The following is a 16,393-nucleotide window of genomic DNA, read 5'->3' on the forward strand; positions in this document are numbered from 1 at the left end:
GCTATCATTCATTGGTGTGTGTGTGGCACAACAAGAAACTAAAATATATTACACCCTCAACTTTATTACCAATATAGTTGGTCTGAAGTCCCTTACTATGTTCAGAATATTCATGTGAACATAGACTATCTGTTTATTACTGTGCATGCTTCTGGTAATACTCGTTTGTGTTCCATCAAAAAACATTCTGTGCCCAAACACGTTTTTATCCATGAGACCCGTTATCAAGTTTAACTTGTTAGAAATGTTTTCATATAACAAATAGCCGTTCACATTGGGCAGATTGAAACTATTATTTATGGTAAATATATCCGGATAAGTAGACAGTTTCAACATTTGGTCTACCTCACATTAAATAACCACATTTCCATTGCACTAATTTTCAGTGGCCGAAAAACCTCAAACCTCACGCCTAGTTGAAACATCAAAGGCGGGTGTAGTTGAAACATCAAGCCCAGATATTAATGTCAAAATATCAAGCTCGGATGGAGTTATCGAAAATCAACCCCGGATGTAGCTGTTGAAACATCAAGCCCGGATGTAGTTGTCGGAACGTCAAGCCCGGATGTAGTTATCGCAACATCAACACAAGGTGTAGTTGTCGGAACATCAAGCCCGGATGTAGCTGTTGAAACATTAAGCCCGAATGTAGTTGTCGCAACATCAACACAGGGTGAAGTTGTCGGAACATCAAGCCCGGATGTAGTTGTCATAACATCGAGCTCGGATGGAGTTGTCGAAACGTCAAGACCGAATGTAGTTATCGCAACATCAACACAGGGTGTAGTTGTCAGAACATCAACCCCGAATGTAGCTGTTGAAACATCAAGCCCGGATGTAGTTGTCGGAACATCAAGCCCGAATGTAGTTGTCGCAACATCAACACAGGGTGTAGTTGTCGGAACATCAAGCCCGGATGTAGTTGTCATAACATCGAGCTCGGATGGAGTTGTCGAAACATCAACCCCGGATGTAGCTGTTGAAACATCAAGCCCGGATGTAGTTGTCGGAACATCAAGCCCGGATGTAGTTGTCGATACATCAAGCCCGGATGTAGTTGTCATAACATCGAGCTTGGATGGAGTTGTCGAAACATCAACCCCGGATGTAGCTGTCGGAACGTCAAGCCCGGACGTAGTTGTCGGAACATCAAGCCCGGATGTAGCTGTTGAAACATCAAGCCCGGATGTAGTTGTCTGTACATCAAGCCCGGATGTAGTTGTCATAACATCGAGCTCGGATGGAGTTGTCGAAACATCAACCCCGGATGTAGCTGTTGAAACATCAAGCCCGGATGTAGTTGTCGGAACATCAAGCCCCAATGTAGTTGTCGCAACATCAAGCCCAGATGTAGTTGTCATAACATCAAGCTCGGATGTAGTTGCTGGAACATCAACCTCTGATGTAGTTGTCGTAACATCAAGCCCGGATGTAGTTGTCATAACATCAAGCTCGGGTGGAGTTGTCGAAACATCAACCCCGGATGTAGCTGTTGAAACATCAAGCCCGGATGTAGTTGTCGGAACATCAAGCCCGGATGTAGTTGTCGGAACATCAAGCACCGGATGTAGTTGTCATAACATCAAGCTCGGATGTAGTTGCTGGAACATCAACCTCTGATGTAGTTGTCATAACATCAAGCCCGGATGTAGTTGTTGCAACATCAATCCCAGATGTAGCTGTCGGAACATCAAGCTCGGGTGGAGTTGTCGAAGCATCAACCCCGGATGTAGCTGTTGAAACATCAAGCCCGGATGTAGTTGTCGGAACATCAAGCCCAGATGTAGTTGTCATAACATCGAGCTCGGATGGAGTTGTCGAAACATCAACCCCGGATGTAGCTGTTGAAACATCAAGCCTGGATATAGTTGTCGGATCATCAAGCCCGGATGGAATTGTAGGAACATCAACCCAAGATGCAGTTGTCGGAACATCAACCCCGGGTGTAGTTGTCGGAACGTCAAGCCCTGATGGAGTTGTCGGAACATCAAGCCCGGATGTAGTTGTCATAACATCAAGCTCGGATGTAGTTGCTGGAACATCAACCTCTGATGTAGTTGTCATAACATCAAGCCCGGATGTAGTTGTTGCAACATCAATCCCAGATGTAGCTGTCGGAACATCAAGCTCGGGTGGAGTTGTCGAAGCATCAACCCCGGATGTAGCTGTTGAAACATCAAGCCCGGATGTAGTTGTCGGAACATCAAGCCCGGATGTAGTTGTCATAACATCGAGCTCGGATGGAGTTGTCGAAACATCAACCCCGGATGTAGCTGTTGAAACATCAAGCCTGGATATAGTTGTCGGAACATCAAGCCCGGATGGAATTGTAGGAACATCAAGCCAAGATGCAGTTGTCGGAACATCAACCCCGGGTGTAGTTGTCGGAACGTCAAGCCCTGATGGAGTTGTTGTAACATCAAGCTCGGATATAGTTGTCATAACATCAACCCTGGGTGGAGCTGTCGGAACATCAAGCCCAGATTTTGATGTCCTAACATCAACCTCGGATTTAGTGGTTGAAACGTCAAGCTCGGATGTAAGTCTCCAAACATCGATCCCGGACGCAGGTGTACAAACATCACACCTGGGTGAAGCTGTTCAAACAACACTTTCTGCTGTGATAAGTACTGGTTCAGTTATCGCATCGACAAGCCCTGGTGTATCAAACACACGTTCTGTTATGTCAGACTACACATCTGCGTCGATAGATCCTTCTCCAACGACGCATGACGTTTCATCCACCGTCATTCCAACAACATCACTTCCTCCACCGACGTTGTCCATGACCGATGTCAGTGTCTACGAAGGAGACGGGGACGCGATTCTCCTGTGTCAGATGGACAGAAGCTACACATTGAGCAGTGTGCACTTCTTCAAGGATGACGCCCTGTTAGGGCCAGTCTCCAGACGTCCAGCGACAACATGACCGAGTTCACCTACAGGATAAACGATCCACGCTGCACTGACACCGGTGGATATGAATGTCGTGTAGTGAGCGAAGAGGGAATCTCACAACGACGGCGAATGTTACAGTTCTTGGTAAGCACTGACAACGTCTGTTTTAACGCAATTATAGCCACATGCTAAATGATGCTGGAGGCATAATATAGAACATCAACGAAAACTCGACTTCAAATATGTCATGCATAATTCAATAGTTTCATAATGTATACACATACTCACGCACTCACAACATATGCCATACACACGTAAGTTCTGTTTCATTAGTATGAGATCACTTTTAATCCACTACTTGCGGATTCTCGTATCAGTTCGATCAGGACAGCCGACCTTGACCCTGCCGTTTGAGATAGTGGAAGGCAGATGGAAGGAGACGTCATTGTTTTGTGTGCACCTACAGACAAGGTGTCCCTCCAGCTGAAGTATACTGGAGTGCAACACTGGCCAATGGAACAACACTGACAGACTGAACTTCATCAGACAGGAGTTTGTGGCGGAGAACCAGACTGACACGTGTGCCCTGGAGGCGACCTCCCAGTTTTACTATGCCTTCAGCATGGCATGGAATGCCTCTAGCATCTGCTGTAACGTCAAGCAAGGAGCTAACACATCCACAGCCTGTGGAGATGTTCATGTTATTCCATGTAAGTAGATACAAATATCAGACAATTCTACTACACTTGAATAGATTGTATAACCATTGTGTGCATTTAATCATTTATTAGCAACACTGAGTGGCATCGTATTTCTCGACTGACAAAATACTGATGCGTGTTATAAGAAGTAGCCATTATTTATATGATCATTTTTCAGCGGACATGTGCGTGAACCGGACTGGGAAATTAGAGCATCCCTACACGTGTCAACTCTGGATCTCATGTGTCAACGATGTTGTGTACATCTCCACATGTGGGGAAGGCCAGTGCATTGATGTAGAGAAAGATGTGTGTATGTCAGGAGGTCCTCCTCCTGGTCCATCAGGTATATAACAGACGATTATGACTAAAGAGTAAACAACACTCTAACAAGTAAACTTATACGTTAAACAAAAGAAAGGGTTGAGGTGCTCTTCTCCTTTAGTGATCAGTACTTTTATGAAAATGAGTCCTGTTATTTATTTATCTTTACAAATACAAACCATATCAGTGACCTAGCAAAATTCTGACAAAATGTGAATGCCATATAAAGTGGGCAAATTCAACATATTTATCATCAGGGATAACACTCTCTCAGTTGGAGGCATTTTGAGATTAAATGAGATAAAAATATGTGCTATAGAGTGCCAGTTGTCAGACCAGCATTTTGTCGACGCTGCGATGGCTGTATGAGATTGATCGGTGACTTTGTGAGCTGGTGATCTGGTGCCTGACTCTGAGAGTGCGGCATCGAATGCCGAATGGGACTTAACCAAAAGGGTTCTAACATATGTTCTTGACAGAGAAAGTGTAATCCCAAATATAAAAAGTGTTGACCACTTTCTGAATGGCACTGTGCATCATACTTCTGCCACACTGAAGTACTATCCTGACATTGATATACATACATTCATAGTAACATTTGTATAGCGCCGATATCCAGCTCAGCTGCTCAAAGGCGCTTTGTTTTTCCCTCGATCACTGGGTGTCAATCTCAAGTAGTATTATTAATCTCAACTCCGTGGGGATCATACAACTCTTGCAGCCACTAGGAGCACCGAGTTAGTGTGCCTTTCCCATCCTCACGAGGTACCTAAATGTGCTTGATTTATATAGTAGGTGACTGATACATGCAGTAAGTGACTACTTCTATGTGACTCTTCCACAAAGGTGAATTCTCCTGTGAAGGCAGAGTGAGTGGCGATCGCATACCACGAAGTTACACATACCCAAGTCACTGCAGAGAGTACTACTGGTGCGTGAATGGTGCTCCCGACAACATTACATGTCCTGGGGATTCCTATGTCATCTGGAATACAACATCAGAGTTGGCCTGTACTGACGATTATGCTCTTTCATATTGTGCTGTGAAAGGTAATCCTCATCCTTGAATTACCTAGGAACTGGCATCAAGTACTTATGTGCGTGTCATGCACTACCTATATCCAGTCTCCTCTTTACATTCTGTCATCACGAGATTAATGTATCCGTGCCCACTGGATAAATATAAATGTTTATATTCTCATGGTAAATTTCCCGCATTTTTATTAATGGAGACTGTAGAAAGTCTGTATCCTGGAACTACCTTACCTCCTGTTGTTTCAGCTGCTAATGAAAGTGCGAGTGGGACAGGAACGACTGTGGGTAAGAGCCATGTTTCCTTTGACTTTTTTATCCCCTGAATTATATAATCAAATAGTTAAATGTAGGTGTTGAAAAGTAATGTCTGACATATGGTTAAGCGTTGCGGAGATTCAATGTATGGTTACATCCTGTGACCCAAACCGTAAGCAGTAGAGCACTCGTTTCGCTGAAGCGTTTTTACTTATTGCCATTGTATATTTGATATCCTGTAGATACGATCATAACGTAATACTTTTTGTGTCATAACATACAATTAACACGCCATTTTCTTTTCTTGAATCAGCGCCAGACAAAACCACGACGATAGGTAATGACATTTTTGTTTCAACACTCTCAATCTGAGTATGATTTTTACCATCCAATACTGGTTTCCAGAGGAGATATCGTTTAGGGAAGTTTTGAGCTAATTGCTGATTGGTCAATATTTTCTGACTACTTTCATCTCCCTTAGCTGTAAACAATGATGGCCAAAGCATTTGAGCTCTATTGTTCATGATTTGTTCTAACGGCATAAAAGTTTACTAAAATTGCAATAAAGAAATGGTGAAACTTATGCATTGCAGAATTTAAAGCAATGAATGTTAGCACTACTTTTCTATGTGCTTGTTTTTGACGTAATGGTGTCACACGTTCCCTCATCCATCACTCCGGTTCACGTGGATGTATTCATACGCAATTTCTTCAAATGAACTTATTACAGGTGACGTTTCGTTTTTAATTTCTCTTGAACGACAAACTAAGTAAGATATTGGATGATGAATAGAATCACACTCCTGTCTTTTGATATCAAATATATCACCACTCGTTGATAAAAGGGTGAAAACTCAGAGGCTTCCCTCGGTGTTTTCCCATTTTTATCAACTCGTTAAGGTATCTATGCATAAACAGGATAACCAGAGTCAGTCACTCATTCATTACCCAATGGCTATGTAAACAATCTCGCACATAACTGACATTATTGGCAGTGCATAATGCCATACAAAGAAACCCATTGGTAATTAGCACATTGAGTTTTTTTTGTTAACTACTGTCAACTACTGAATATCGCGAATAGGTAATACTGTCCCAAGCTCACCATATCATTTGTTTGTTCAAGATCCTTTCTCCTGCAAAAGCAGAGCAACTGGCGACAATATTCCTCGTGAATACACTCATCCAGATCACTGCCAGGATTATTATTGGTGCGTAAATGGAGCTCCCCTCAATAGGACGTGTCAGGGAGAGTCCGTTTTCCTGGCTAATGCAACACAAGCTTTGGCCTGCACCGACGATCTTTCACTTTCATATTGTGCACAGCAACGTCCCCCAGCCAGTAAGTATAACGTTTATTCTTGCAAAGTCACGTACTTCTTCAGATCTCTTGATAAAGCGAACTTTGATGATAGCCATACACTATATCTAGGATTCAATATATGTCTGTCTGTTATATTGCGGTGTTGAGAACATTGTAGTCTTTTTCCATGTCTTTAGACACACAACTATGTAAACCAAACCAGTAATGTAGGACTGTCTTTGTCCTTTCAGCTGCTGGTGATAATAACACTGAAGATACAACCGTCACTACCGTGGGTAAGGATGATGCAACGCAATAAAACAATTACACAAGATACATAAGTCATGATATCAAGGGACACAATATAATACAATATTTTACGTATCATTCAATAGAGCAAACCCGACATACTCTAATACATTACACAAGAATATACAAAATCATAGTACATATTCAGACAGTACGTAGTAGTAGTAGTAGCTGGATCTTGTAGTAGTAGTAGTAGTGGTAGTGGTAGTGATAGTAGTAGTAGTAGTAGTAGTAGTAGTAGTAGTAGTAGTAGTAGTAGTAGTAGTAGTAGTAGTAGTAGTAGTAGTAGTAGTAGTAGTAGTAGTAGTAGTAGTAGTAGTAGTAAGGTAAAGTCGGAAAGTAACGTTTCTTACCTGGGTGACTAAATGTGAGTTAATTAGACATCCACAGAATGATCTGTGACTGTCTGTCGTCCGTATTTTATACCTATTCTAGCTATCATAGATAAACGCATTTACTGATTAAACTTACGGTAACGTTGTAATTATAGACTTGAGATTATATAATTTAGTTTGACCGAATCATCGATGGTAAAACTTATAATGGATCTCCACTTGTGCTACGAATGTGTATGTGGCACGCGATTGTCTAAGTCCGATGCTCTTTATCAGTGTGACCTTTGGCAGGTTTAAGATAGTGGAACGTTCTTATTGGTATGTCATATGTCCAATTTCCAATAGCATAAAATGTCATAAAGTATTTGTAAAACTTTGTCCGTTTTCGCCATGTCAATGATTTGTCACAGTTTGATGGAGATTAACACGTGTCCAAGAACTCATGATTTGAAAGTCAAAGTAATCGAGTGATGTGAAATGATGGTATTCAGTTTAAAGAGGATTCAGAACACAGCAAAACTCAATATTGCTTTGTCTTTTCTTAAATAGATCCAACAAACGTCACGTCAGGTACTGGGTGTGTTTAAGTGTGCTGTGTATTGTTGTTTTAACCGAGACAAGTCGTACATAAATATGTGTGTAATAATACCAGTTCCTTTCTTGTTGCGATATGTTTTGTTCTATACTAACTTGTGCTTTTACGTCACATAGAAACTAATATATGCAGTGACTAATTATAATTTCTTTTTCGAAATTTGCCATATTATCTTACCTTATGCTAAACAAAAAACGAAACTGCACACGTGTTACTGTATGTCCCAAACATACTCATATAGGACACAATGTGTTGCTAGTGGATAAATCTGGCTTATGGACGTAAAGCTAAAATAGGATTAGGCATTAAGGTGAGTTTGGTTCACCTTCCATATTCAACAGCATCACGCTTGGGTCACCTTTTGATTTCACAGGGACTAGGCAATTGCATTGGAGCTTGTACGGTACCGCATATGTCCTCTTCTTGCATTCACAAGAGCAAGGCAACGTTGTCTCGCTGACAGCCTAACACCCGTGAACACAGGATCAGACATTGCTGTACCAACATGGCGCCGCCCAGCTCTTGAACATTCCGGGGCTGACGTCTCAAGGCACGAAGACTTCTTCCAAGAGCATACGATACGTGCTCGATGGGACTGAGGTCAGGTGATCTCGATGGCCAATCCATGACGTCAATACCAGCATTTAGCAGGACATTTAGCCATCTGTAGGTGCTATTGTGCCCGGCGTAGATGTCCATTACGGTCTGTTTACCTGTGGCAGAATCGGCGCAGTATAAGGACGTCAAGCACGAAAGAAGGGCAGCACACAAGCGGTTTCGTATGGATTGGGCAGTTACGGGATTCGAAACAATGCCTTGACGTTGCGGTCGTAAAACGATGACAAGTCAAGTCAAATCAAAGTTTATTCTCATGAGTCATATACATGGCACAGAGTAAACAAATATACATACAAAACCCAATGAAACACATACATGTTATATTAACGGAGCGTATGCAAGCCCCATTTCACAAAAAGAGCAAGTTTAACAAGTATTGGTTTGTATGTGATAGACATCAGTTGATATTTATCAACAGTGGGATGTTTACAATAATAGGGAGATATTTGTTTCGTAATTTGTTTATCACATTGCATTCTAACATAAAGTGAAATTCATCCCAATTTTACTCTTACATGATGTACACGGTCTATTTTCTTTATCAATTTTATGTCACCTACCACTTTCAGGGAGTCTATAGTTACAGGTTCTAAGTTTTGTGGTATAAATACGTAAATCTAGAGGAAGTTGCAACAAATAAGTTTCAATATAAAGATTATCCTTAAACATATTGTAATATAGGTCTTTCGATGGTTGTGATTTACGTTCTCTCCAAGTTTGTAGAAACTGATCAACGAGTACAGTTTTAACATTATTTATCAGCCAATGGGTATTCTGAAATTCTTGTAACTGCCAAATGTAACTAAAGCCTGTACTCTTTAAGACAGATTTTACTTCTGCTATTAGTGGATATGTAGCATTTGCCTGAGAATTTTGCAAACTGAACATTAATTTACACATAACCTTTGATAGTTTACCATGAGATAATAATAATTTACATCATGATAACATTCTCCAAAAAAAATTTGATAGAAATACTAAGTGGATATCTACCAAGTTCACCGTAAACCATAAAGTCTGGGGTTGTTGTTTTTACCTTCAATATGTATTTACAAAATTTCAAATGAATACGTTTCAATTGAATATCGTTTTCGTAGCCCCACACCTCAGCACCATACAATAAAATAGGCTTAACAAGTTGATCAAAAAGTTTAAGTTGGCGGTCGAACGGTATATGGCGTAGCCGAATTTGATTGTGCTCAACATGTGACGTCACGAAAGGCCGTCCTGACCTGGGCCGATCAGATGGCGTACCCGTTTGATGCACATATGTCCTGAGGGTGTGAATTGTCCATCTGCTGCATCTCATGGCAACAGCCACAGTAGACTGATCAGCATGGAGCATGCGATTGCACGTTCTCGTCAACATTTTTAAGGCGTGTCATGAACATGGTTTTTCTCTCAAGAACTGTTAACGTGTTTTTGTTAATCACCCAACAAATTCTGCACACGTGTTGGTGGTTAGGCACATGGAATTGTGGTCACAGTGCTGGGTCGCGTTTTCACAAAAGAGCGTGCTGCATGCACCCCCGCATGGTTCACCATAGTTGAAATAGGAGGATACATCAGGTTAGACCTGGCCTGGTCTTTATGATATTCGCCATATTAAGTGCATTTTAATACCCATTTTCAATATAATTTATTGCTCTAAGTATGAAGGCGTTCTTTGTAGTTCAGAACATATTGCTTATCTCTATGTAAATTAACTGTTTGTATGTGACATGTGCAAGAATGATGGACATAGAACTCCAGTGGCGCGGCCGGGAATCTGAAATCACTGGAGCGGAACTTGTACTGACTATCATAGAAGCTGACTTTTTCACGCGTATTTATTCAGTAATGCTTGTATGAATTGCAAATGCATGGGTCGGAAGTAAATGTGCAACCTTTCACCTATGAAGACATATTTTTATAAATTTGTGTCTTATAAATTCAGTCTGCAAAACATATTTTCAATACGATACACGCAAGCTGATACGTGCCTATCTGAGGCTTAACATGGTACGCCAAAACTACTGTCCTGGCGTTACAAAAAACCTACGTAACTAGGACAATCGGCTAAAGCGAATATAAATAGGGTGATTTCCAGTTCACGTGAACAAACATGTTACATGCATGAGTTACGTGCCTTTGTCCACGCTTAGTTTGTCTGGGAACAGCTGGCCCAGTGTGGACGGTGATTGGGGTCAAGAGATCCCTAAAGTACTTATCAGGAATCGTTGTAACAATAATCTTTTCATTACTGTTAGTTTAACCATTATTAGATAAGTGCCTGTTTCTTTATGAGAGAGGAAGATTTTAACATACATCCGCATCACCTTTGTTGTCAAGTGAATCTCCACAGATTATATATTCGTTTCTAGGTAAGTACTGAGTTAAAACCAAAACAGGTATGAATGGCAAATCCACATGGGTTTTCCTTAATATATTCAGTGAGATGTAATGAAATGATTTGACCATTGAGTCAGTTGTCAATTGTAATTAAACTAATGTTTTTACTGTACTGTACTGTATTTGAGCTATATTGTTCATGATTTGTTCTAACGGCATAAAAGTTTACTAAAAATGCAATAAAGAAATGGTGAAATTTATGCATTGCAGAATTTAAAGCAATGAATGATAGCACTACTTTTCTATGTGCTTGTTTTTTGACGTAATGGAGTCACACGTTCCCTCATCCATAACACGGGTTCACGTGGATGTATTCATACGCAATTTCTTCAAATGACGTTGTTACAGGTGACATTTCGTTTTTAATTTCTCTTGAACGACAAACTAAGTAAGATATTGGATGATGAATATCATTGGCAGTGCATAATGCCATACAAAGAAACCCATTGGTAATTAGCACATTGAGGTTTTTTTGTTAACTACTGTCAACTACTGAATATCGCGAGTAAGTAATACTGACCAAGGCTCACCATATCCTTTGTTTGTTCAAGATCCTTTCTCCTGCGAAAGCAGAGCAACTGGCGACAATATTCCTCGTGAATACACTCATCCAGATCACTGCCAGGATTATTATTGGTGCGTAAATGGAGCTCCCCTCAATAGGACGTGTCAGGGAGAGTCCGTTTTCCTGGCTAATGCAACACAAGCTTTGGCCTGCACCGACGATCTTTCACTTTCATATTGTGCACAGCAACGTCCCCCAACCAGTGAGTATAACGTTTATTCTTGCAAAGTCACGTACTTCTTCAGATCTCTTGATAAAGCGAACTTTGATGATAGCCATACACTATATCTAGGATTCAATATATGTCTGTCTGTTATATTGCGGTGTTGAGAACATTGTAGTCTCTTTCCATGTCTTTAGACACACAACTATGTAAACCAAACCAGTAATGTAGGACTGTCTTTGTCCTTTCAGCTGCTGGTGATAATAACACTGAAGATACAACCGTCACTACCGTGGGTAAGGATGATGTAACGCAATGAAAACAATTACACAAGATACATAAGTCACGATAACTATCAAGGGACACAATCTAATACAATATTTTACGTATCATTGAATAGGGCAAACCCGACATACTCTAATACATTACACAAGAATATACATAATCATAGTACATATTCAGACAGTAGTAGTAGTAGTAGTAGTAGTAGTAGTAGTAGTAGTAGTAGTAGTAGTAGTAGTAGTAGTAGTAGTAGTAGTAGTAGTAGTAGTAGTAGTAGTAGTAGTAGTAGCAGTAGTAGCAGTAGCAGTAGTAGTAGTAGCAAGGTTGAATCGGAAAGTAACGTTTCTTACCTGGGTGACTAAATGTGAGTTAATTAGACATCCACAGAATAATTTGTGACTGTCTGTCGTCCGTATTTTATACCTATTTTAGCTATCATAGATAAACGCATTTACTGATTAAACTTACGATAACGTTGTAATTGTAGACTTGAGATTATATAATTTAGTTGTACCGAATCATCGATGGTAAATTTTATAATGGATGTCCACTTGTGAGCGTGCCACGAATGTATATGTGGCACGCGATTGTCTATGTCAGATGCTCATTATCAGTGTGACCCTTGGCAGGTTTAAGATAGTGGAACGTAGTTATTAGTATGTCATATGTCCAATTTCCAATAGCTTAAAATGTCATAAAGTATTTGTAAACTTTGTCCGTTTTCGCCATGTCAATGATTTGTCACAGTTTCATCGAGATTAACACTTGTCCTCATGATTTGAAAGTCAAAAGTAATCGAGTGATGTGAAATGATGATATTCAGTTCTAAATAATATAAGTGGACACCTTAAAGTGTGTTCAGAACACAGCAAACCTCAAAATTGTTTTGTCTTTTCTTAAATAGATCCAACAAACGTCACGTCAGGTACTGGGTGTGTTCAAGTGTGCTGTGCATTGTTGTTTTAACCGAGACAAGTCGTAAATGAATATATGTGAAATAATACCAAATCCATTCTTGTTGCAATATGTTTTGTTCTATACTAACTTGTGTTTTTACGTCACATAGAAACTAATAAATGCAGTGACTAATTATATAGTCTTTTTCGAAATTCGCCATATTATCTTACCTTATACTAAACAAAAAACGAAACTGCACACGTGTTACTGTATGTCCCAAACATACTCATATAGAACGAAATGTGTTGCTAGTGGACAAATTGGTTTATGGACGTAAAGAGCGTACACTAAAATAGGATTAGGCATTAAAGTGAGCTTGTACACCCTCCATACTCACCAGCATCACGCTGGGGTCACTTTTTGATTTCACAGGAACTAGCCAACTGCATTGGAGCTTTACAGTAACGCATATATCCACCCCCTTCTTGCATTCACAAGAGCTAGGCAACGTTGTCTCGCTGACAGCCTAACACCCGTGAACGCAGAATCAGGCAGCCTGCATCATTGTTATACCAACATGAGCCTCCAATACGTGCTCGATGGGATTGAGGACAGGTGATCTCGATGGCCGCTCTATGTCTTCAATACCAGCATTTTGCAGGACATTTAGCCATCTGCAGGTGCAATTGTGCCCAGCGTAAATGTCCATTACGGTTTGTTGGCCTGTGGCATAATCGGCGCAGTGTAATGACATCAATCACGAAAGAAAGGCAGCGCGCAAGCGGTTTCGTATGGATTGGTCAGTTACGTGATCCCGAAACGATGCGTTGACGTTGCGGTAAAAAAACGATGACGTAAATGGCGTAGCCGAATTTGATTGTCCTCAACATGTAACGTCACGAAAGGCCTTCCTGACCTGGGCCAATCAGATGGCGTACCCGTTTGATGCACATATGTCCTGAGGGTGTGAATTGTCCATCTACTGCATCTCATGGCACGTGCAACAGCCACAGTAGACTGATCAGCATGGCGCATGCGATTGCACGTTCTCGTTCAACATTTTTAAGGCGTGTCATGAACATGGTTTTTCTCTCAAGAACTGTTAACGTGTTTTTGTTAATCACCCAGCAAATTCTGCACACGTGTTGGTGGTTAGGCACATGGAATTGTGGTCACAGTGCTGGGTCGCGTTTTCACAAAAGAGCGTGCTGCATGCACCCCGCATGGTTCACCATAGTTGAAATAGGAGGATACATCAGGTTAGACCTGGCCTGGTCTTTATGATATTCGCCATATTAAGTGCATTTTAATACCCATTTTCAATATAATTTATTGCTCTAAGTATGAAGGCGTTCTTTGTAGTTCAGAACATATTGCTTATCTCTATATATTAACTGTTTGCATGTGAGATGTTTATTAAAGTTTATGTGCGGTGTAAACTAACATGATTAATTACAAAATGGAAATGGTTCCTTCCACCGCAGAGATGTTAACTTTATGATTATTATTCATCTGACTCTGCTTATCATTCAATGTGAGTCTAGTCCAAAAGAAGGAGTGAACAAGAAGTAGTCAAAACAAATTGAATATTGGATCGCACGTACTGGAATAAATGTATACACTATAAAGTGAACAGTTGTTTGGCCGCATAAATGCTAACAGTTTGGATAATCTTTAAATATATACATATTAACACAAGACAGCTACGACATAAATGTTGTCTCGATTATGCTGTGGTAATCTTTGTCTTCGAAGACAGTGGTGAGAAGGAGGGACAGGATATGTATTTTGAAATATAGAATTCCTTACACAAATCTGTCAGTAGTTAAACATACATAATGTTGGACTGTCCTTATTATAGGTCCTTTTTGAGTAACCCTAAGATCTGGTTTATCGTACAGAAGATGAGAGGATGAATGTTGCCACAAAGACATGTTATAGCTAGGACCACGATTTGGCAGGAAGGTTTCGTGTGATTTGCGTGTGATGTGTCATAATATCACTAAAGAAATCATGCAGAAATCATTTATTTCAGATGGTTAAATCAAGCCCTGTTCGTGAAGACACAGTCATACACCTCAGCACATGATGTGGGATGTTCTGTGACACACTGGATATGAAGGATTGATGGACAGTTGACGGATATTACTCACATCGGGACTTTCCTGTTTTCATTTAATTGATAATACATAACAAATACAGACAAGTCCATCACTATCACTGGCATTGATTCCAGATAATTCCTGACTGTCTGAAGACGCTTTCATATCTGTAATTATTCAAAACATAATACTACCGCAGTTGCTTGTATATGTTGGAAAATATACGCGTCATTTGTGTTGGTTTATTCAGCATATTATCATCTACCCTATCAAAACGCCACATCAGCAAACCAAAGTAATCATCTTGCATCACATAGTTGTTAGTGTTTGTTTCTAGCCGGGTTTTTTGTTTGAAAATGAAAATTGTACACATGCAAATTTCACGTCATACACCAATCATCTTTCAAGAGCAATCAACTACATGTATGGTCATAAGGATGTGCTTGTGGTGATGCACTCTCGAAACATTCATTATTGTCATTTCAACATTGATTGACTCCGATATATTTCCCAGTTTTTTCAATCGTAAATTAAAAATGAAGTTCCCCTAGTTTTTGAAGAGTATATATGCCATGTGCTACTATAAGGGTTTTTGGTCTGTCCGAACGTCTTTATCATAACGTTTACGGACGGACTTACAGTGAGATGTTGTTTACTAGAACAACGATTAAGAATGCGGGCATTCAATTCCATTGTTTGTCGTTTGACGTAAAGAGGTCCATGTGTAAACTTTGAGTGGAAACGTTCGGTGGATGCGTCAGTTCAAATCATCTTCTTGAGGAAGGATCATTAGATATAGGAAGAGTGGGAGGTGACAAAATCAAATTTGGTGCCATATGTTCTGTTTCGGAAGAATATGTTTTGTTTTCATAGAAAAATAGATACTCCTCTAAGTATACAAAAATGCTTGGGATAATACAGAAATTATACTGTTGAAACAGAGCGATAAAATATCAAATTAAATGTCATTTCACCTGGGAATACTGAACAGTTCATTTTTACTTATTACTTACTGTGTATTTAATTATGTATTTACAATTTATGGCCTGTATTCTTGTCCGAGTTATGTTTAGCCGACAGAACTGCTTATGTATATAAAAGTAAATAGTCTAACGGAGATTGCGTTGAATTACGACGAGGAAGGTAATGTCACGCTATTGATAGCTCATTGCCTATTTATATTGTTTCCGTTTTATTATTGTAATATATATTATGTGCATGTATATTATTAAACAGTGTTACATATATGTTCTGATAACTGTTGTCTTTAGGCATGCCGAGATTACTCATGTACGCCGTCAGGTTAGGATTGGATATGATTTGTATAGTGGATAATCCATGTGCTTAAATAGATCCTTAATGTTGAACGTGTAGTTTTGTATACATCACCAGGGTTATTTTTAAAATCCTGATTGGTCCTTTAAAAACCGACATCGTTTCACTGGATGTCAGAAACCCTAGCGGTTGAGATAAGAAACCACCTGGAAGGCTAATCATCGGACATATACAACACTAAATGGACATAGAATCAGATGTGTCTTGTTAATGTATCATTGACTGTTTGTTTGTTTCTCTATCCTCTCCACAAGTGAAAATAAAACTGTCCAGAAAGCATTGTGC

At 40.0% G+C, this 16,393-nt stretch overlaps 2 protein-coding genes across 3 annotated transcripts in view; both read left to right on the plus strand.

Moving 5' to 3' along the window:
• Positions 1–496, plus strand: part of LOC124278907 — a 39,427-nt gene extending 38,931 nt beyond the window's left edge. For both annotated transcript variants that reach the window (XM_046714721.1, XM_046714722.1), the window contains exon 9: positions 387–496. In XM_046714721.1, coding sequence (XP_046570677.1) covers positions 387–420 — 34 coding nt within the window. In that variant the 3' untranslated portion in view covers positions 421–496. The remainder of the gene's footprint in view (positions 1–386) is intronic.
• On the plus strand, positions 486–16,387 carry LOC124278915 (mucin-5AC-like). Its single transcript, XM_046714747.1, has 15 exons — positions 486–513; positions 653–905; positions 1,122–1,391; positions 1,500–1,553; positions 1,825–2,898; positions 3,388–3,608; positions 3,778–3,945; positions 4,770–4,973; positions 5,205–5,243; positions 5,527–5,550; positions 6,340–6,555; positions 6,768–6,812; positions 11,316–11,531; positions 11,744–11,788; positions 14,707–16,387. Exons 1-15 carry the CDS (start codon positions 486–488, stop codon positions 14,712–14,714), a joined length of 2,865 nt encoding a protein of 954 aa, XP_046570703.1. The 3' UTR covers positions 14,715–16,387.
• The last annotated feature ends 6 nt before the right edge of the window (positions 16,388–16,393 follow it).

The sequence above is a fragment of the Haliotis rubra genome, unplaced genomic scaffold (assembly GCF_003918875.1).
Source record: "Haliotis rubra isolate DU_JTF1 unplaced genomic scaffold, ASM391887v1 Scf243, whole genome shotgun sequence".
In the NCBI taxonomy this organism is placed as follows: Eukaryota; Metazoa; Mollusca; class Gastropoda; order Lepetellida; family Haliotidae; genus Haliotis; species Haliotis rubra.